This window comes from Nansenia antarctica (assembly GCF_963989245.1).
Source record: "Nansenia antarctica genome assembly, chromosome: 2".
NCBI classification, from domain to species: domain Eukaryota; kingdom Metazoa; phylum Chordata; class Actinopteri; order Argentiniformes; family Microstomatidae; genus Nansenia; species Nansenia antarctica.
The window spans coordinates 65,159,519-65,180,983 of NC_137675.1; the positions used below are offsets into that span (position 1 = coordinate 65,159,519).

The following is a 21,465-nucleotide window of genomic DNA, read 5'->3' on the forward strand; positions in this document are numbered from 1 at the left end:
TACTTTATACCGCACTATCCAATGCACTGTTGTCTGTCCTGTGTTGTTGTTGTGTTGTCCTGTTTTTTGATATGTGAAAAAAGTATAAACGCACTTGCTGTGGTGACGAAGCAAATTCCTATATGTGTAACGCATAGTGGCAATAAACGTTATCTCAATCTCAATCTCTCACACACACCACTCATAATGCTTTACCATAAAACACTTAAACACTTTAATAACACAATAACACAACAGTGTTAATAATGCAAAGAATAAAAAAAAGGTTCAGTGCATTCAGTTCTGTCTCTATTGCTCTCCTCTCCCGTTGTCTCTCTGTTACTGTCCTGTTGTCTGTCTCTCTGTTGCTGTCCTGTTGTCTGTCTCTCTGTTGCTGTCCTGTTGTCCGTCTCTCTGTTGCTCCCCTCAGCTCTAAATGAAAGAAATGAATTAGCTAATTAGTTGGCATGTAAACATATAGTTAGGGTTGGGTACAGTTTGGGTTTTATTCGATACCGGTGACAAATCGATACTTTAAAAACGGTACCGGTACAGAAACATCATCCTCATCCTCAAATCCCAACATATCCTGACGCTACAGCTGCAGGCTACTCATTTCACCACATCAACAGCCCCACATGAAACAACAGCTATAAAAGCGATAGTCACACATGTATCTCGGCCAATAATTTTGTTATTTTTGCTATACAGAAGGAGCGAAAAATACATTAGGTTAGTACACTAGGTTAGTAAAAAGTAAAAGCCACCTTACCTTTACGGAGACAAGATAGACCAAAGTGGTCTGTTTTCAGTAGGCTGAGTGGTCTGTTTTCAGTAGGCTGAGTGGTCTGTTTTCAGTAGGCTGAGTGGTCTGTTTTCAGTAGGCTGAGTGGTCTGTTTTCAGTAGGCTGAGTGGTCTGTTTTCAGTAGGCTGAGTGGTCTGTTTTCAGTAGGTAGCAGAGTCCTCAGTAGTAGCAGCAGTAGTAGTAACAGTAGTAGCAGCAGGGCTAACGTTAGGTGTCATAGCAGGTTTCTTTGATAAAAACCCGACATTTTCTAGGCTTGATGACCCGGTCGGCAGCAGTGGCCTTTTTTTGGGCGGCATGGTAGCTACTGTATGTATATACTCCTGTATAGCTAATGAATGAATGTTTGCTTCTCAATAATAGGCTAGGTGCACGATCTCACTACTTCCTGAAAGGCAACTGGTGTCTCACTCTATTGGTTTAATTGATTAATCAGCTGTGCACTGTGTGTTCCAACGGTTTACCGCACAGCTGATTAATCAACCTTTTGCTGTTGCACAATATTCTACTGCGCCCCATGGTGTCTTGGTGGTGAAGTGCAGGCAGTCAAAGGCATACTGTCATTCACAGGAGATTAATGGTGCGCGTAGTTCTTTTGAAAAACTTGTTTATTTTACAATATTTATAATATAAATTAAATAATATTCATTACATTGACATTTTGATCAAATAATAGTTGTGGTAATGTATTATTAGCGACCCCCACAGATTTTTGATTTTACTGCCTTCATGGGAGCTCAGAGAGCCTCAGACCATCTCTATGGGAGCTCAGCTCCCATTGGCTCCCACATAACTCGAACCCTGGTTAACAGTGAGATTTTGTAAATGATCCGAGAGGAGATGGGAAGCCAGTGTAGTGAGTGGAGGATGGGGGTGATGTGATCGTATTTGCGCACTCTCATCAGGATCCTATCAGCGCTGTTCTGAATGTACTGGAGCTTCTGAAGGCTCTTGCTAGGGATCCCGATGAGAAGTGCGTTGCAGTAGTCGAGCCTGGAGGAGACAAAGGCATGGACTAACTTCTCGGCATCGGGCAAAGACAGGCTGGGGCGGAGTTTTGCTATATTTCTAAGGTGGAAGAATGACGTTTTGGATATGTGTTTAATGTGGGCCTCGTAGTTGAGGTGGGGGTCCATTCGAACACCAAGGTTGGTGACGACGGATGACAGAGGGATAACCTGTCCAGAGAAAGTGCTGCTTGTTATGGGGGATGATTTAACCTGGTGAGGGGTGCCGATGAGGATGGCTTCTGTTTTGCAGCTATTTAATTGAAGGAAGTTAACTCTCATCCACGCCTTTATCTCCTCCAGGCAGATGGTGAGTGCAGATGAGGTTGACTGAGGGGTTGGGTCCAGTTTAATGCAGAGTTGTGTGTCGTCAGCATAGCAATGGTAGCAATCACTTTGATTATATAATCAATCAAACACCACAAGATATCATGCATGTTATACTTGAGGGTGTTGTACGCGTGTTTGATACCATGACTCATAGCATTCCATGCATTACACATCACAACACCGACGACAGGTCATCCCTGGTTCCTGTCAGCCAGAGGAAACAGCAGCATGGTCTGGGTAGATAAAACCATTTTTTTATAGTCATCCAGAATATAGTTCTCCATAAGGTCATGACTCTTGGAAAGTCTTGAAAGCACTGTCAAATAAAACATTGAATCTCTCTGACAGTCTCACCTGTTCTTGGGCTGTGTGAAAGAAGCTAAAGAAATATGGAGACTGGTGGTGGATGAGCATATGGCAGATAGGCTCAGAGATTACCTGGTTAATAGGATTGTGTGTGTGTGTGCGCGCCCCTTCCCAAATGGAAGTTCTAGACAGCTTCCCAGCTTCTAGAGGGGATGATGGAACACACGCACGCACGCGCACGCACACACACACACACACACACACACACGCACACACACACACACTTGACCTATGGAAAAACCCATTTCTGGAGTCTTGTTCAGTAACAGCCTTTGCTGTGTGTTTTTGTCACAGAAAACCCTTAATATCCAGGATGTTGGTATGATGCCTATGGGGGCGATGGCAGCGGCAGCACCTACACCTCTGGTAAGACAGGCCTGGAGTCAATCTAATCAATCTTGTTCTGCAAAGTGACTTAATCTATGGGGAAATACTTGATGATGTTTGTTTGATTTTATACATATGTATTTAGCGTGCATTCCATGCATTATGGCATGTGTAATCTTCCATTCTTTCTTATTCTGTGTAAACAGGCAGTGAAGGAGGGGGAGGCATCACCAGTCAAGAAGGAGAAGACTCATTTCACAGTAAAGCTGACAGAACTAAAGGCAGCTGACAAAGTCAAACTCATAAAGGAAGTGAAGAACTGTATCCAAGGCTTGAACCTGGTGCAGGTAAGTCTCATTCAAAATGCTGTGCTTCTGGTCTCTGTATATTGTTACAGCTGGTGATGCTTTTATCCTGCCGAACATGACATACAAAGTCAAAAATCATTTGGATAATGTACTCTTACGCATGCACCATGTAGGATCAGTTCTATCACTCATCACCTCTTGTTCTTCCTCCAATAGTCGAAGAGGCTGGTGGAGTCCCTGCCCCAGGATATCCGGGCCAACGTGTCCAAAGAGGAGGCAGGAAAACTGAAAGCAGCCCTGGAAGCTGAACCGCATGAAGAGCAACCACATGCGTGGGCGCAGCATCACCAACGACAGTGCCGTGCTCTCACTCTTCCAGTCCATCAACAACATGCACCCGCAACTGTTGGACATCCTTAACCAGCTGGATGAGAAGAGACGTGAGTACTAGCTGTGTCTGTGTCTGTGTGTCTGTGTGTCTGTGTCTGTCTGTCTCAGTAACGTGTCACCAACTGAACCCATCTCTCCACGTCCGTTGGCAGTGTACTACGAGGGGCTGCAGGACAAGCTGACTCAGGTGCGAGACGCGCGGGCCGCTCTCAACGCCCTGCGGGACGAACACAGAGAGAAGCTGCGTCGCGCCGCAGAGAGACAGAGGCAGATCCAGCTGGCGCAGAAACTAGAGATCATGAGGCAGAAGAAACAGGTGAGGGAAAGCCCTAAGAAGAACCGGACACGGACTTACTCAGTGACCTAACACAACTGTATCCTGAAGGCGACTCATGAAATGGGAATATTATTGACCTTGACCGTGATTTGACCGATTTTTTATTTTTATTTTTTTTGATTTTATCCCTTTTTCACCCAATTTGGTAGCCAATTAAACCCAACCTAGCATCCAATTATCCCCTGCCTATTGCGAAGGATCCGTCGCACGACCCCGTGGCCGGCAGTCCCAGAAGAGGCCGCCAGGCAGACTAGCTGACTGGCTCCTCGAGCCCAGCACCTGTTATTCCGGCACCCCGGGGGCGCTGTTGCGCGAAGGATCCTTGTCCGGAAATACTCCTATACCACCCTCGGGAGCGGCCGCCCAATATGCCGCTCCCCGTGTGTGCCCCAGCCATATCCGGATCTGGCGAGCTGGGATTCGAACCCAGTCCCCGGTGGGCAGCATGCACTAGTGGCCAGTGCTTAGACCGCTACACCACCGCGGGGCACGATTTGAACGATTTTCAAGCTCCGAATTTGCCATACCAAGGAGAAGGGGGTTGAGTCACAGGAGCTGGTGCGTGGTGGAAGTGTGGCTGACGTTGTTTCTGTGTTTCAGGAGTACTTGGAGATGCAGAGGCAGCTGGCCATCCAGCGTCTGCAGGAGCAGGAGAAAGAGAGGCAGATGCGCCTGGAACAGCAGAAACACACCATCCAGATGCGGGCCCAGATGCCCGCCTTCTCTCTGCCCTACGCCCAGGTACACCATAGAGATCCGTACACTATGGAGGATCCACACTATGTTCTGCATACATCTACCCTCCGTTTAGAGATCATTGTATGTTTCTCAAATGTTGTAAAATGCGCTATGTTTTATGAACCTCTCCTCTTATCTGCTTTGTTCTGATGTGCAGATGCAGTCTTTGCCCCCCAATGTGGCAGGAGGCGTGGTGTACCAGCCTGCCGGCCCCCCCAGTTACCCTGGCACCTTCAGCCCTGCTGGATCAGTGGAAGGGTCGCCCATGCACAATGTCTACATGAACCAGCCTGGGCAGCCTGGGCCTGGGCAATACCAGGCCATGCCCCCCACAGGTGAGTAGGGCAGTAGAGTGTCAAGCCTGGTGGTTGAATTTTTTTTTTTTTCTCTTTGCTTATGTGTTTTACATATCAGTGGCAAAATAATCCAATTCAAAGAATAAAAGCAAGCTTGACGTCTTTAACACTATTTGACGTGCCAGAATAATGTTGTCGCGTGTAGGAGTCTTCTATGGACTAACGTCTTGTTTGTCTCCCGGCTCTAGACCCCAACATGGTGAATGCCTACATGTACCAGCCAGCAGGCACCAATGGCCAGCCTGCACCTCCTGGCCAGGCTCCACCCACCACCAGTCCTGCCTACTCTAACTACCAGCCCACGCCCACACAGGGCTACCAGGTAAAAGGAGGCTGACTTTCAAACCAGGGTCGTGTTCAGTCGGCACGAACCAGGCCAAAAGATGTTGAATGATATAAATGTTGAAAAGGAAAAACTTGAGCACACTGACTTTCTTGCTACTTCCTACACTGCGTTCCAAATTATTATGCAAATGATATTTTTCTCAGATTTTCCTAAATAGTCGATGCAAATGACAATCAGTATAATTTTCAAGTCATCAACCGTTAGAGTATAATTCAAATTGTATTGAACAAACCTCCCAATGATGACAGTATTTTTTTTTTAAATAAAAAACTCAAAATGCACTGTTCCAAATTATTATGCACAACAGAGTTTCAAAACATTTTATAGGTTGTAAAGAACTAAAAATGGTAATTTGATGAATTTAGGGTTAGGAGGTCATATTAGGAGGTCAACTTTACTGAAATCAAAAGCTATTTCAAACAAAAACATCTTAACAGGTCAAGTTACATGTTAACATAGGACCCCTTCTTTGATATCACTGTTATGAAGGCCCACAATTTAGAGCCAGTTTAGTTTCCCCGAATCAGCCCTATTTTGCCCCTGTTCTTTCCTTTATTATTTTCCATATTATTCATGTACGTTTTCATGAAGGTGTATGTATTGTTATTGTAATGTTTATGTATATGTTTAATGACGTGGTATATCCGGGGTGTGTCCGTGACCCGGATGCTGTGTCCGGTTGATATATATAGGGACGGAAGTGCTCTGTGCGTCAGTGTGACGAGAATCAGAGTGATGAGAGTAACGAGAGTGAGAATAAGCAGAGCGAACGAGAAGTCGATCTAAGATGGCGGAGTCAGTAACACGCACACCGTGCTGAAGCTGAAGACCTGAATAGTGATTATTGAGTTCCCAACTGTGATAGCCCGTTTAGCTGTGTCCCCGTTAGCCAGCCTTGCCAGCAGCCGGCTGCTAACGTTGGACCAAGCGAGACCCAAGCTGGACAGAGCCGTCGCCTCCACGAGTGGATTGCGACCGACCGCTGACTCCACCGGAGCTTACCGTGGACCCCCGGACCTGAGCCCTTCACACCTCGTCGTGGACTACGAAGAAGCCCCTTTCCCTTCGAGTTGCTACGTCACCCCCCCCCCTTTGTCTGCTACCTTCCTCGAAGCACATGCGAGCTCCAACCAGGCCTCAACGCGCTCCTTTCAGTCCGGGACTCTAAGCCTGTTCAGGCCAGATACTGTGAGTGAGTGAGTGTGTGTGTGGCCGGCGGGGAGGGAGTATATTTGGGATGTGTATAATTTGTATAAATAAATGTGTTTGTTCATATGGGATACCGTTACTGTGTGTTTAGTCGTCTGTTAGCTAATGTTAATGCTAATGCTAATGCTAATGCTAATGCTAATGCTAACGATAGTACTGCTAGTCTAAAGGGTTGCTGGCGCCCCCTGCCTGTATCCTCCTACACTGCCTATTTAGCTCAGAGTTAGTTAGATAACCAGCCCTTCCTAAATTCTACAGTCCTTTTAGCTACTCCCTGGTTACAATTGGTCCTTCGAGCCGGATAGGTTGTGTAGTGATAGCATGGCTGAGCGCAGCCAACCAGACAAGACAGTTACCCCCCCTTCTCCGCCCCCTGAGCCAGAGCCACGACCACAGAGAGTCCCGCGGTTGCCTCCGAGGTTACAGGAGTATGAGCTTGAGCTCGAAAGCTCACTGAGTGGTAGTGAGGAGCGCACTCCACGGGATACAGTGGTCGGAGAGGCCGAGGTGTCCGCCGGCGCGCGGGTGGCTAGCACCGAGACAGCCATCAAAGAGCACCAGCCTGAGGATGAGATGGCAGAACAGCAGGGTTTTGCCGTAGAAACGGAAGAGCAGGAAGGAGAGGCCCGGTCCGACAGCGCCTGCGGGCGGAAGAGGGAGGGCCTCAGCCTTAACGATCTGCCTCCCAGTACGGCGCGCCCGAGACCTAGCTCCTGCCGTTCAGTGGCTTCCTCCCGGTCCAGGGTTTCCGTGGGCAGTTCTGCCTCTGGGGCGGATAGCCTGCACTCCAGAGGGAGTAGTGCCGCGCTGTCAGAATGTATGCGCCAACAGGCCGAGATGGCGTTAGAGCGGGAACGCCTCCAGTTCGAGCGTGAACGCCTCCAGATGGAGGGGGCGGAACGCGCGGCGGAGAGGCAGCGCCAGGAGGCGCTAGAACGTGAACGCCTCCAGATGGAGGGGGCGGAACGCGCGGCGGAGAGGCAGCGCCAGGAGGCGCTAGAACGCGAGCGCCTCCAGATGGAGAGAGAGCAACTGCACGCGGAGACGATGGCGGAAATGATGCAGACCATGCGCGACGTGTGCATCAGCAGAGCTCCGTCGGCCCGTAGCTCCAGAGCATCATCCGCACGGCCCTCTCGAGTGCCGTCTCCTGAACCCCCCGCCGATGGCTCCATGACCCCCGCCATGACTGTCCAACTACAGGCCCAGCTGACCACCTGGAAAGAAGAGGACCAGGGACCCGACCGCTACGCGGCCCAGAGGGAGCCAGCGTCGCTGCCCGGGAGGGGAGCCATTCCCCAAGAGCGTAGCACACCCCTAGGTCCTCCAGTGAACCAAGAGGCATGCAGGCCGGACACCCAGACCGTCACTCCAGCCCCGATCATCCACTACAGGATGTTTCCCCAGGTGGAGGGACCCAAGTTCCCCTTCTTCAAGGACGAGGACAGGAGCCAGTATGTGGAACTACGCATCTGCCTAGACACGCTCTTGGACGACTCCTGCTCAGAGTCCTACAAATATGCGATTCTCCTTCAGCATGTGAGGAACCCCAGAGCCCACAACATGGTTCTGGCCCATGCCTCCGCACCGACACCTTACACCAGAGCGCTCGCCGACTTGGATGCCCGCTACGGTCGTCCCTGGAACCACGCCCTTGCTGAACTGCAAGCCCTCGAACAGCAGGCCCCCATCAAGGATGAACGGGCGCTGGATGACTTCGCGCTCCGCGTGCACACCTTGGTTGGAATGCTGAAGACGCAGGGCCCAGCTGGCGCCAGCGAGATCAACAGCACCTCCAACGTAGAGCGGCTGCTCCGCAAGATCCCACGCTTCCGGCAGGAGAGGTTCCGGCGACAGCAGCGCGTTCGTAACCCCGGGAAGTTGGGTCTGAGCATGGCTGCCTTCGCGGAGTTCCTACTGGAGGAAGTGCATGACACCAACGTAGACGCCATGGGTTACGCTGAGCCGAAGAAGGAGAGGGAGAAGGGAGACCGCTGGGACGGGCCGAGCTCGAACAGAGGACGCCCAGTAGGAGTGCTGCACACGGAGGAGGAGCCTCGGAGAGAGAGGAAAGCCCGACCTGAGGGAAAGGATTCCTCTCAACCCCCTCAAAGGGGACGGAGAGGTCCACCGCCATGTCCGTACTGCACCAGCGAGCACTGGTTCAATGAGTGCAGTGACTTCAACAACCTGAGTACCGAGGCCAAGCAGAGGTGGCTCGAGGAGAACAAGAGGTGCTGGAACTGTGGGCGCGACCATCTGGCTAAGAACTGCACCTTGAGGAGAAAGTGCAACCGCTGTGAGGAGGTCCACCTCAACATCCTACACGAGGTCTCCCTCGCCAGGTCCACGGAGGGCACCAGAAGCCCTAGGTCCGGTAGCGCACCGGAAGAGGAAACACCTGTCTACTATCTAGACCCAAACCAGAGCAGCGGCCCCAAGGTCCTACTGAAGGTGGTGAAGGTCCGACTTCACCACAACAACGCTGTGTACGACACGTACGCCGTTCTAGACGACGGGTCGGAACGGACCATCCTTCTCCAGGCGGCAGTGCGCCAGTTGGGGCTCCAAGGGGCTGAGGAGAAGCTGACTCTGCGCACGATACGTCGCGACCTTAAAGAGGTCACCGGGGCGAGAATCAACTTCTCTATCTCCCCGGCGAGGCGGCCGTCGGACAGATATCGGCTTCGGAATGTCTTCACCGCAGACCAGCTAGCGCTCTCCCGCTACGACTACCCCCTGGAGAGATTACGCGCAAGATATTCCCACCTACGGCGAGTAGACCTACATCCGATAGAAGGAGCGGAGCCAACCCTTCTCATCGGCTCGGACAACGCTGCACTGATCGTGTCGCTCCGTCCTCCGCTGAGAGGACCACGAGGCTTCCCGATGGCTGTTAAGACTGCGCTTGGGTGGGCCCTCCAAGGCGCTACCGAGTGGAGAGATAGAGACGGGAGAGCTACGTCATCCCTCCATGTCCGAACCGAAGAAGCAAACCAACCAACCAGGTCGCACGTTATTGCGGAGTGGCCAAGTCTGGACGCTCACTGTTCAGTCAACATGATGGGACCTCCTGGAATGCCGCCTCATTACCCACCGATGGGAATGCCCCCTATGGGGCAGATGCCAGGCATGATGCCACCCATGATGCCCGGGATGATGATGCCCCATCACATGCCAGCTGCAGCGATGCAGCCAACAGGACCGCCTGGAGTGGAATCTATTGCTGCCAGTGCACCTGGAACAGTTAGTACCACAAATGGTTCACCACAGGATGACCAACCAAAGAAGAAGTCTCTGTGGACAGAGCATAAGTCTCTGGATGGGAAGACCTACTTCTACAACCCAGAGACTAAACAGTCCTCATGGGAGAAACCAGACGACCTGAAATCTCCTGCTGAGCAAATGTTGTCTAAGTGCCCGTGGAAGGAGTACAAGTCTGACACGGGAAAGCCTTACTACTACAACTCCCAGACTAAGGAGTCCCGGTGGACCAAGCCCAAAGAGCTGGAAGATCTGGAAGCGATGATCAAAGCGGAGGAGAATGGGACGGTAGAAGCTGCAGCTCCTGGCACCGCCCCCGTCCCCACTCTTCAGGTTGATCCTGCTGCTACCATGGCGACCATGATGGACATGGAGGCCATGGCGGCAACAGCTGTTGCCGAGGAACACCTGCAGGTGGCCATGCACCCTCACGTGGCCGAGGTCAGCATTGACGCACCCGTCAACTCCGTCGAGGACACGTCAGCCATGGAAGTCTCAGCCAGTATTGTAGACGCCTCCAAGGAGGAAAGGCCGGAGTTGGCGAAGAAAACGTACAAGTGGAACACAAAAGAGGAGGCCAAGCAGGCCTTCAAAGAGCTTCTGAAGGAGAAGGGTGTTTCATCCAACGCGTCATGGGAGCAAGCCATGAAAATGATCATCAACGACCCAAGCTACAGCGCCCTGCCCAAGCTGAGTGAGAAGAAGCAAGCGTTTAATGCCTACAAGGTGCAGACGGAGGAGGAGGTCAGGATCAAGTACAAGGAGTCTAAAGAGACGTATCAGCGATTCCTGGAGAACCATGACAAATGTCCTCGACCACCAGATACAAGGAAGCAGAGCAGATGTTTGCAGAGCTGGACGTCTGGAGCTGTGTCCCAGAGAGAGACAGGCTTGAGATCTATGAAGACGTCCTCTTTTACCTGGCTAAGAAGGAGAAGGAACAAGCCAAGCAGCTCAGGAAGAGGACGAGGAGAAGCAGAAGACTCTGCTGAGGGAGAGAGACAACTTGTCCGAAGGTGCCGTGGTACTGGTGATCGACCAGTCCCTTCCACGCGCCGCCTGGCAGACAGGCAGAGTGACCAAGGTCCTGCCGGGTCCGGATGGAAGGGTGCGGACGGCCATCGTGGACGTTGGTGGTCGCACTTACACCCGACCTGTGGCACGCCTGATTGAGCTCCCTCAAATTACGAAGGACACTATCACCTCCTACCTCACGCTGCTAGAGCAGCCTAGCCAGTGTGCCTTCCCTAGTTAAATGAAACCGAGGGTTTCATGGGGCGGCTGTTATGAAGGCCCACAATTTAGAGCCAGTTTAGTTTCCCCGAATCAGCCCTATTTTGCCCCTGTTCTTTCCTTTATTATTTTCCATATTATTCATGTACGTTTTCATGAAGGTGTATGTATTGTTATTGTAATGTTTATGTATATGTTTAATGACGTGGTATATCCGGGGTGTGTCCGTGACCCGGATGCTGTGTCCGGTTGATATATATAGGGACGGAAGTGCTCTGTGCGTCAGTGTGACGAGAATCAGAGTGATGAGAGTAACGAGAGTGAGAATAAGCAGAGCGAACGAGAAGTCGATCTAAGATGGCGGAGTCAGTAACACGCACACCGTGCTGAAGCTGAAGACCTGAATAGTGATTATTGAGTTCCCAACTGTGATAGCCCGTTTAGCTGTGTCCCCGTTAGCCAGCCTTGCCAGCAGCCGGCTGCTAACGTTGGACCAAGCGAGACCCAAGCTGGACAGAGCCGTCGCCTCCACGAGTGGATTGCGACCGACCGCTGACTCCACCGGAGCTTACCGTGGACCCCCGGACCTGAGCCCTTCACACCTCGTCGTGGACTACGAAGAAGCCCCTTTCCCTTCGAGTTGCTACGTCACCCCCCCCCCTTTGTCTGCTACCTTCCTCGAAGCACATGCGAGCTCCAACCAGGCCTCAACGCGCTCCTTTCAGTCCGGGACTCTAAGCCTGTTCAGGCCAGATACTGTGAGTGAGTGAGTGTGTGTGTGGCCGGCGGGGAGGGAGTATATTTGGGATGTGTATAATTTGTATAAATAAATGTGTTTGTTCATATGGGATACCGTTACTGTGTGTTTAGTCGTCTGTTAGCTAATGTTAATGCTAATGCTAATGCTAATGCTAATGCTAATGCTAACGATAGTACTGCTAGTCTAAAGGGTTGCTGGCGCCCCCTGCCTGTATCCTCCTACACTGCCTATTTAGCTCAGAGTTAGTTAGATAACCAGCCCTTCCTAAATTCTACAGTCCTTTTAGCTACTCCCTGGTTACAATCACCTTCACAATTCTTGCATCCATTGAACTTGTGAGTTTTTGGACAGTTTCTGATTGAATTTCTTTGCAGGATGCTAGAATAGCCTCCCAGAGCTGCTGTTTTGATGTGAGCTGCCTCCCACCCTCATATATATTTTGCTTGAGGATGCTCCAAAGGTTCTCAATAGGGTTGAGGTCAGGGGAAGATGGGGGCCACACCATGAGTTTCTCTCCTTTTATGCCTATAGCAGCCAATGACACAGAGGTATTCTTTGCAGCATGACATGGTGCATTGTCATGCATGAAGATGATTTTGCTACGGAAGGCACGGTTCTTCTTTTTGTACCACGGAAGAAAGTGGTCAGTCAGAAACTCTACATACTTTGCCGAGGTCATTTTCACACCTTCAGGGACCTTAAAAGGGCCTACCAGCTCTCTCCCCATGATTCCGGCCCAAAACATGACTCCGCCACCTCCTTGCTGACGTCGCAGCCTTGTTGGGACATGGTGGCCATCCACCAACCATCCACTACTCCATCCATCTGGACCATCCAGGGTTGCACGGCACTCATCAGTAAACAAGACTGTTTGGAAATTAGTCTTCATGTATTTCTGAGCCCACTGTCATGCTGCAAAGAATACCTCTGTGTCATTGGCTGCTATAGGCATGGATGCAAGAATTGTGAAGGTGATATCAAAGAAGGGGTCCTATGTTAACATGTAACTTGACCTGTTAAGATGTTTTTGTTTGAAATAGCTTTTGATTTCAGTAAATATGACCTCCTAATATGACCTCCTAACCCTAAATTCATCAAATTACCATTTTTAGTTCTTTACAACCTATAAAATGTTTTGAAACTCTGTTGTGCATAATAATTTGGAACAGTGCATTTTGAGTTTTTTATTTAAAAAAAAAAATACTGTCATCATTGGGAGGTTTGTTCAATACAATTTGAATTATACTCTAACGGTTGATGACTTGAAAATTATACTGATTGTCATTTGCATCGACTATTTAGGAAAATCTGAGAAAAATATCATTTGCATAATAATTTGGAACGCAGTGTATTTATCTGGGGAAGATGCCGATGTTTTGGTCAACAGACGTCCATTAGCGTGTTTTTTTAATGATATGCTGGTCTCTTTAATGATATGCTGGTCTCTTTAATGATATGCTGGTCTCTTTCCTTTGTAGAACGTCGTGTCCCAGGCCCAGAGTATGCCCCCTATGCCACAGGCACCCCCTACCAATGGCATGGGCTACATGGGCTACCAGCCGTACGCCATGCAGAACATGATGTCAGCACTGCCCGGTCAAGACCCCAACATGCCCCCCCAACAGCCCTACATGCAAGGCCAGCAGCCCATGTACCAGCAGCAGGTGAGCTCATGGCTTCCTCTCTCCCTCCGCTCAAACAGTATAAACCAGAATACGCAATGAGTTGTCGTTTACCTCTGACAAACTGACATTTTGGCATGTTTGTGGTGTAGCTGTGTTTTGTATCAGCGAGCGCCTCTCAGCATTCTTGTTTGTGTCTCTGTGTGTAGATGGCTCCTCCTGGTGGCCCTCAGCAGCAGGTGCAGCAGCAGCAACCCCAGGCCATCCCAGGAAGCGCAGAGGCACAGCTCATCTCATTCGACTGACCGCCTGCCCTTCAGCCTTGACCTGCAGGGTCCAACACACTACACCCACCCCTTCCCTTCGCTCTTCTCCTCCCATTTCTGTCCTCACTCTTGTGGGCTTGTGGGATCCCCAGGAAACAGACATCTTACAATCCTACTGTGATGTTGTGGCAATGTGCAAATATTGTGATGATGTTACAGAAATGTTACCCTCTTAGCCATCCACCCTCCTCCCCTGAGAATGAGGTTGGGGGTGTGGAAGGGTTAGGTGGGGGTGACCACACCGCAGATCTGTCAACCTTCCCTCTCTCTATTTTGGTCCTCTGATATGTATGTAGTATTTCCTTATAAAAAATTGCTGAAACTCAAATAGTCAGTCCTATAATAGTTAAAATTAGTAAGAAAATATGATATACATCAAAAAGACAAGACATAACCATCCGTTGTCTCATATTTTTCTAAAGCGAATTTGCATGTGTTAAATCGTTATTATTTCCGCAAATGGAAAACGAGTGCAGCTCGTCCTGAGAAATCTTTTTGCTCTGGCTGAGAGAGATGTTGTGAGAGTGGAGGGAGGGAGAGAGAGAGAGAAGCTTGAGGACAGATAGCACAGCCAAAATGGTCCCAGTGATAGCACCAGAGATATAATGCACTAACCCACCTCTCCTAACCTCTAGAGTTGACATTCCAGTGTAGTTTTTCCATTTCCCCTCACCCATGCACAAATTAACTGTACACAGCTCCACCAAGTAGAGATGGCCTTCTTGTTTTGAACAAAGCTTTGTAGTGCACTGCATTGAGTTTTGGGGGTTTCACACTAGATGTTTAGTTGATAATGGAGACATTGAAGGAACTGTACATTTTGAGGGAGGGAGGGAAGTTTACACTTCTTATGATAGTAAGGTACATGAGGTAACAAGAACATGTGGCAAGCAGCGTGTGTATATATAATTGCTGCACCCACAATCTATAACTCTAAACACAATATCTTTCAGTCAAATCTGATGGTGTGCTGTGTCACAACACCGTACCACAATGGCTTGCATCACTTTCCAGGAACAAGGGTGTCATGATAGGAAAACAAAATGAAGTGATCCCAAATGTTGCTCCATTGCCAATAGTTATTGGCAATGGTTATTGGCAATGGATGTCAGATTTAGATCTATATCCCCAGTGTATCTGTTGTTGCTGAGCTGTTGACTATGCTGTAACTGAGAGTTTCTGCAGAGTGTGGGTAGGCCTATAGGCAGGGTTTTCTTTAGGTATTTTGGTATCTCATTGAGAAACATAGGGGAGAGGTGGTAGTGCTTCAGGATGGACATGTGTTGCGCATGTTTGTAACATACACCCACATCAGTGACTTCTGTAACCCTTTAATGCCATCTGTGAACATCTTTTGTTCCATCATACTGATCTGTCATACTGAAGTAATTTTAAGATTATATTTAATAAATATCTTGTTCATCTATTGTCCATTTGATGTTTTTGTGTTTCTGTAATCAGATGAGATCCAGAAGTAATGGGGCAAATGCTAAATGTTCGCATAAACAATCGAGAACTGCTGCCATAATTAGATATTTGTAAGTTATAAAGTGTGATGGCCCCTAACTGAGAAGTAAAAGGTATAATACCATATTTTCATTATAGAACATAGAAACCTATTACATGTTTACTAGGCCAAAGTGTATTTGGTTCGTGAGCAATTTAATGTCCTATAGAGGCCACTAAGAATTTCATTATGTAGTTTCATTTCGTACTACTTAATACTACCCAGTTACAAGCAGTTGTTGGAGCTTCACAATGACTTTGAAGGTCAGTTACACAAGCACAGCATAGCTCACCATATAAAGTGGGGGTGTGTTTCCTAGGTGACGAATTTACCATAAGAAAGGATTTGTACTACCGTACTAGTTTTGTACTAGAGTTATATTGAAACAAGTTGGTGGTGATAGTGACATCACAGGAGTTATGTGGGAGGCCTGCCCATTTCTCTAATTGCTCCGCACGTGCTGGAGCACAGTCTTCACTTTGGTTGCCACACTGCAAAACAACATCATACTCATTGCATCTTTAGCTTACTTTTCCAAAAGACGTCATAACATATTTACCCCTGTTAGCCACTCCAACTATAACAATGCATCATCATCATCATCATCATCAGATCATGAACAAACTATTGAATAATAGACTTTAATCAAATGTACAACCTAAATGAATATGCAGTCATTCCGTTTTGCTGCCTAAAAAACATTGTGAGCATGTATCAAAATAAAGCATATATACTGTAAGCATGCCAATGCCTTCTGATATGGGATCAGAGAGGAGGTGACAGTCTGGAGGGCCAATCTGTCACCAGACTCCTCTTTGATGTCTGACAGCTTCCAGGTGACGTGGTGCATCTCCTAGCAAAGGTGCGCCACATGCTGTTAGATTCCAGAGCCCAGTTCTAAGGCAAACAGCTCCCTTAGATGAGACTGATCCTCCAGCACACGCACAGCACATCACAACACCGACGACAGGTCATCCCTGGTTCCTGTCAGCCAGAGGAAACAGCAGCATGGTCTGGGTAGATAAAACCATTTTTTTATAGTCATCCAGATATTGTATAGTTCTCCATAAGGTCATGACTCTTGGAAAGTCTTGAAAGCACTGTCAAATAAAACATTGAATCTCTCTGACAGTCTCACCTGTTCTTGGGCTGTGTGAAAGAAGCTAAAGAAATATGGAGACTGGTGGTGGATGAGCATATGGCAGATAGGCTCAGAGATTACCTGGTTAATAGGATTGTGTGTGTGTGCGCCCCTTCCCAAATGGAAGTTCTAGACAGCTTCCCAGCTTCTAGAGGGGATGATGGAACACACGCACGCGCACGCACACACACACACACACACACACATTTTAATCATTTATTTCTGTCCACATAGAAACAAGTATACAAGGACACAAATACTGAAGGCACAGATGGGATGCATTCACAAACAGACATGGACAATGTCTTTCACATACAACAGGACAAGACTCACGGGTACAAGTAACACCGTCTCCGCCATATTTGGCGGCTGCCAATAATCGCAGAGACAGAGCAATACTTGCTGAGCCTTTTTGCTTCTCCCTTGGACATTCCCAGTAGACGTAGTCCTCTGACAACCAATCTGTGCACATGTCCAAGACTGCCAAATATAAAGACTAATAGCGTACACCTATAGCCTAGCTCTGAGATGGTGTCTACAAGCTGCTGGTATTTCATGACCTTAGTCATGAAGGCTTCCTCTAGGCTTATATCAAAGGTGCATGCTACCTCTAATACAGACACCTCTCTGGACTCTTCATTAACAACAACAACATCTGGTGTGTTAGCAGACAACTGTGAAAAGTGACATTGGTCATTACAGAAATTGAACATGGATGCATTGACACAAGCATGTGTATACATTTTCACTGTAACTGGGAAGTGGAGTGATATGTCCTTTACTATTAGGCTCACAATTCTGTCATGACGTGCTATATACATTCCTTTGTAAACATAACAGCCATTCAAGATATGTGAAAGTGTTTCTGTAACCTGTTCTGTGGTGTGGTGCAAGCAATGAGGAACCTGAGTGGAGGGAAACCAAATAGAGAGGTTGAGTCTGGTAGGAAGGACTTGTAATCTGGCCTTGGTTGTGAATATGACAATGTCCTCATCGAGTGCAGTGTTTTTTAGAAAAGAATGGGAAACAGAGTGATCAGCTGTGGGAAGACATGCCAGTTTTCCCTGGAGTTTCAGACCAGTCCAGTGTTGTTGTTGTTGATGTTGATGAAGGTCCATGAGAGTCCGTCTGGCCCCTCTAGATGTTAGCTGGTGGCTCTGTCCAGCAAAGGAGGCTGTTGCCCTGACCTGTGTGAGAGGGTCAGATATACAGTTCTCTGAGACCCGAACAGTCTCAGAGTCAGACCGCACCCACTCCAGGGACACCCCGGCTCGGACACAGAGGTCATTCAGGTCTGGCCAATCAGACCAGACTCCAAAACCAGCGGAATGAGTGTCCAATTTTCCGCTGGGTTTCCTCTTGAACCCAAGGAAGTGGGGCTCCGCCCCCCTGGCAACTGGGACCTTCCTTCTCCTCAGGTCCAGGAACATGGAGGAGCGGGCCAGCTCCCTGACGTCCTTGTCGTCGTTGTTAAGCATCCTGAGAAGATGGGAAATTCTCATGCTGGTGTAGATCCATTCTACATTGGGGACCCCTAGCCCTCCCTCCCATTGGGGATGAAAGATGATGTCACGGGTGCTGTGTGAATTGAGTCCAAGCCACCTGCGCACTACGCTCACAGTCTTGTTGTTCATTTCACACAGCACTTTCTGGGGGATGTGGACATTGGAGAAGAGGTGCTGAACTTTGGACAGGGCCACCTGCCTGATGGCTTCTAACTTCATAGTTAGTGGCAGAGGACAACTGTCTATCAAGTCCAGCCTGGAAGTGAACTCAGTCAGGATGTTATTGACTTGCTCCTTCCACTCTCCTGCGATGTTAATTTTATGTCCAAGATATGGGTATGTCTCATGGAGAGAATTTACATGAATGGGCTGTGTTGCTAAAGAGAACACAGGGGGTGTGTCTGTTTTTGAGTGGTACCACCTGTTCCCCCCACTCCGCCTCTCATACAGGACAGCACATTTGCTGGCTTTGACCTCCAGGCCAGACCATTCCAGAAAACGATCCGTCCTGCAGAGCATGTTCTTGATGACGCTCTCTTCCCTGGAGGCCAGGACAACATCATCTGCGTAGCCCTGCACTGGGTTGGGGGAGATGACACCCTCAGGGGCACACTGACACAGCCACTTAATCCACTGGTTGATGGCAATTACGAAATTAACCGCGCTCCATGGACAGCCAGTTTTAATGCCTGTCTGAAGTGGTGTTGGGCGAGTGAGCTGCTTCCCACAGATTACTTGGATGGTGGAGCTTCGGTACACATCTCTCACAATGTCAATGAATAGCTGGGGTAGCTGTATCTCTTCCAGTGATCTAATCATTATATTGTGAGCTAATGTCCCAAAAGCATCTCTAAAATCAAGAAAGACTGTAAAGAGTTTACATGACACATGACACACACACACACACACACACACACACACACACACACACACGAGGAATGAGAGAAACACACATACCGGTACACAGTTGGTATGATGCAAATAAACGTGCATGTACATTCAGTGGCCTTCGCAGGTGCACACACACCAACATTTTTGCATTATTCACAGAATGTCTCTTATAGGGTAACATGTTGACTCACATGTTCAGTGTTACAGCCAGTAGGTTTGACTCCAGAGCAGATGGCCATGGCTGCCCGTTGGTTATTTATGGCTCTGAATGTGATGAAGCCTGCCTGGAATTCCCCTTTAATAGAAACACACTATTAAATAGTTTATTTAAAATTAAATAATTAAAATTATATAGTTGTAGTCACAACTCTCACAAAGATTCAGCATGCAGCTGGGTATTAAAAGGTATATGATATTAATGAATGAATGAATGAATGGTCTTTATTTGTCATTGCTACAGTACAGGTACCAAACAACGAAATTTAGGAGGGGTGGCTCCCCTGGTGTTAGGAAAGGGAAAAAAAAAAAAACTTTTTAAAAAGAATCACAAGAAGGGAAGGAGCTGGTTTACATAAATAGAGGCTATGTACACTATCCACTATACTATACTGTACAGATAGACGACTAGGGTTGTCATATTGCACAGTAGTGTTATTTCACATTTATTTAAAGTGTCGCAGTTTGCAGGCTTGAAATGTACATGTTTGTGCCTCAGCACTACACCTGATTTTTTTCAGTCCAGCAGCTGCCATCAATCCGTCCAGACTGTCCAGGGCCCAGAACCTAGGTCTTTGCTGTGTTCAGGGCCTGGACGGCCCTGTGGTAGAAGCTGTTCTTCAGTCTGTTTGTCCTTGCGCCCAAGGTCCTGAACCGCCTTTTCGAGGGCAGCCTGGTAAAGTGTTCGTACCCAGGGTGGGTCGGGTCCCTGGAGATCTTGGAGGCCTTCCTGAGACAGCGTGTGTTGTACAGCTCTTCCAGAGAGGGGAGGGGGGCGCCGGTGATCTTCTGTGCTGTTCTCACGACTCTCTGTAGCGCATTTCCCTCCGCTGTAGTGCAGCTGGAGAACCAGTTGCAGATGCCGTAGGTGAGGATGCTCTCCACTGCGCCGCGGTAGAAGGTCACCAGTATCTCCTGCTTGCTGTGTTCCTTCCTGAGGACTCTCAGGGTGTATAGCCGCTGTTGTGCCCTCTTGATGGTGGCTTTTGTGTTGTCCTTCCAGGTCAGGTCATCCCGCATGTGCATCCCCAGGAATCGGATTAAAAGGTGTATGATACAGCTGGGTATTAAAAGGTGTATGATGCAGCTTCTGACCACAAGCGGTCGCTAAATCTACACGTTTTAGGTTAAATGTAGATCTTTAAGAGCCTCATACCTCTTGAATAGGGTCCGTAAAAGTTTGTGGTGGTCCACGCGTCTCCCTGGTCGTACACTATGGGGACGGACGGGCCTCTACTGTTGCACGAACCCACGTTGTACCTCACAGGGTAGCGCTTTCAACTTTCCATCGTTTCAGTCCTAGGATATAGGACTATATACTATATATACTGTATATATATATATATATATATATATATATTTCCGTGGCTGTCAACATAAAAGTTACGTTATGGTGCATAAACACCATATTGAAAATCTACATTTACAATTACAAGTTAAATACAAAGACCCCCAAATATATACAATATAACTTAAACACATTGTCTTTAAAGGGGTCATTTACAACCTGAACATGTCCCTGCCCTACGTCCTCTTCTGAAGACCATTCATCATTTAACTAATTAGACGACCATTAATACATTTGACACTTATTTGTGTTAATATATCCATCTTTGCGGTGCAAAGTGTGTTACAGTTTGATAGATTAACGGCCGTTAATACAGCCTAGCCTAATTAACGGTCATTTAACCGTTGTGAAGGAGTGGCCCTAAAGACAGTCACCATATCAAACTGTTCCATTCAATGATTTCAAAGTGTAAAGAATGAGTGTTCTGTGTTTCACTTCAGTGTTATGGTAGTGCCATTCTCTCCATTGCAGTCATGTGTTGGTTGTATTCTTCCCCTTATCTAAAGCTAGATTGTGAAGCTGATTGATTGAGAATGTTTATTTTGGTCCCTTATACAATTCACAATACATATATTTAAAAATGTACGCAGTCACAATGCGTACCATTGATGCTGATGAGATGATTTGAGCACCTGCTATTTGTAATAATGTGTGTCAATTCTGTTGACTTCTACCAAAGTGAGGTGATTTTAGTTGCCAATGCATCTGTTTTTAGTTTCCCAGCTTTTGGAATTGTAAAATAAATTAACTAATTGTTTTTCTCATTAATTTCTTTAAAAGCCTTTAAAATGGTTGGTTTCAGGCCAGCTCTTCCACTACCCCAGAGAGGCGTTTGCTGTTTGCACTTCCCCACATGGATTTATATAGGAACATATTGGTGTAAGAGACATTGCTTGAACCAATCCACAGGCTGTTAAATCAATGTGACACAATGATAGTTACCAGTAGGCTATGTCATACACTTTCAGAGCAGGGGAGGCTGATGGAGGTAGAAATCGGAGGATGTGCTTATTGGAATGCATGGAACAGAATGTTTGACACCATTCCTTATTCAGTTCCATTCATTACAAAGAGCCCATCCTCCAACTTCTGCTAGTACAAGCTACTTACCCAATCATAACCCAAAATATGAGATTGTTTACAAGCAATGGAG

The 21,465-nt window shown here is 47.9% G+C and overlaps 3 protein-coding genes across 3 annotated transcripts in view; all 3 read left to right on the forward strand.

The window, feature by feature from the left end:
• LOC308150450 (proteasome adapter and scaffold protein ECM29-like) overlaps positions 1-1,951 on the forward strand; it is a gene marked incomplete at both ends in the record, with an annotated part of 32,407 nt that extends 30,456 nt beyond the window's left edge. Inside the window, one exon of the mRNA XM_080523277.1 lies at positions 1,905-1,951. Within this exon, the coding sequence (XP_080379403.1) occupies positions 1,905-1,951 (47 nt within the window). The remainder of the gene's footprint in view (positions 1-1,904) is intronic.
• A 399-nt stretch (positions 1,952-2,350) lies between these two features.
• On the forward strand, positions 2,351-3,423 carry LOC308150451 (large ribosomal subunit protein bL12m-like; the record flags this gene model as incomplete). The annotated part of the gene is made up of 4 exons (XM_080523278.1): positions 2,351-2,359; positions 2,783-2,854; positions 3,022-3,162; positions 3,340-3,423. Coding segments are annotated over 4 exons (306 nt in total), but the record flags the coding sequence as incomplete, so codon positions are not given.
• Position 3,424: 1 nt separating this feature from the next.
• On the forward strand, positions 3,425-13,974 carry LOC308150452 (hepatocyte growth factor-regulated tyrosine kinase substrate-like; the record flags this gene model as incomplete). Its single annotated transcript, XM_080523279.1, has 7 exons — positions 3,425-3,563; positions 3,666-3,829; positions 4,451-4,591; positions 4,746-4,923; positions 5,133-5,266; positions 13,235-13,420; positions 13,588-13,974. Coding segments are annotated over 7 exons (1,038 nt in total), but the record flags the coding sequence as incomplete, so codon positions are not given.
• Between the last annotated feature and the right edge of the window lie 7,491 nt (positions 13,975-21,465).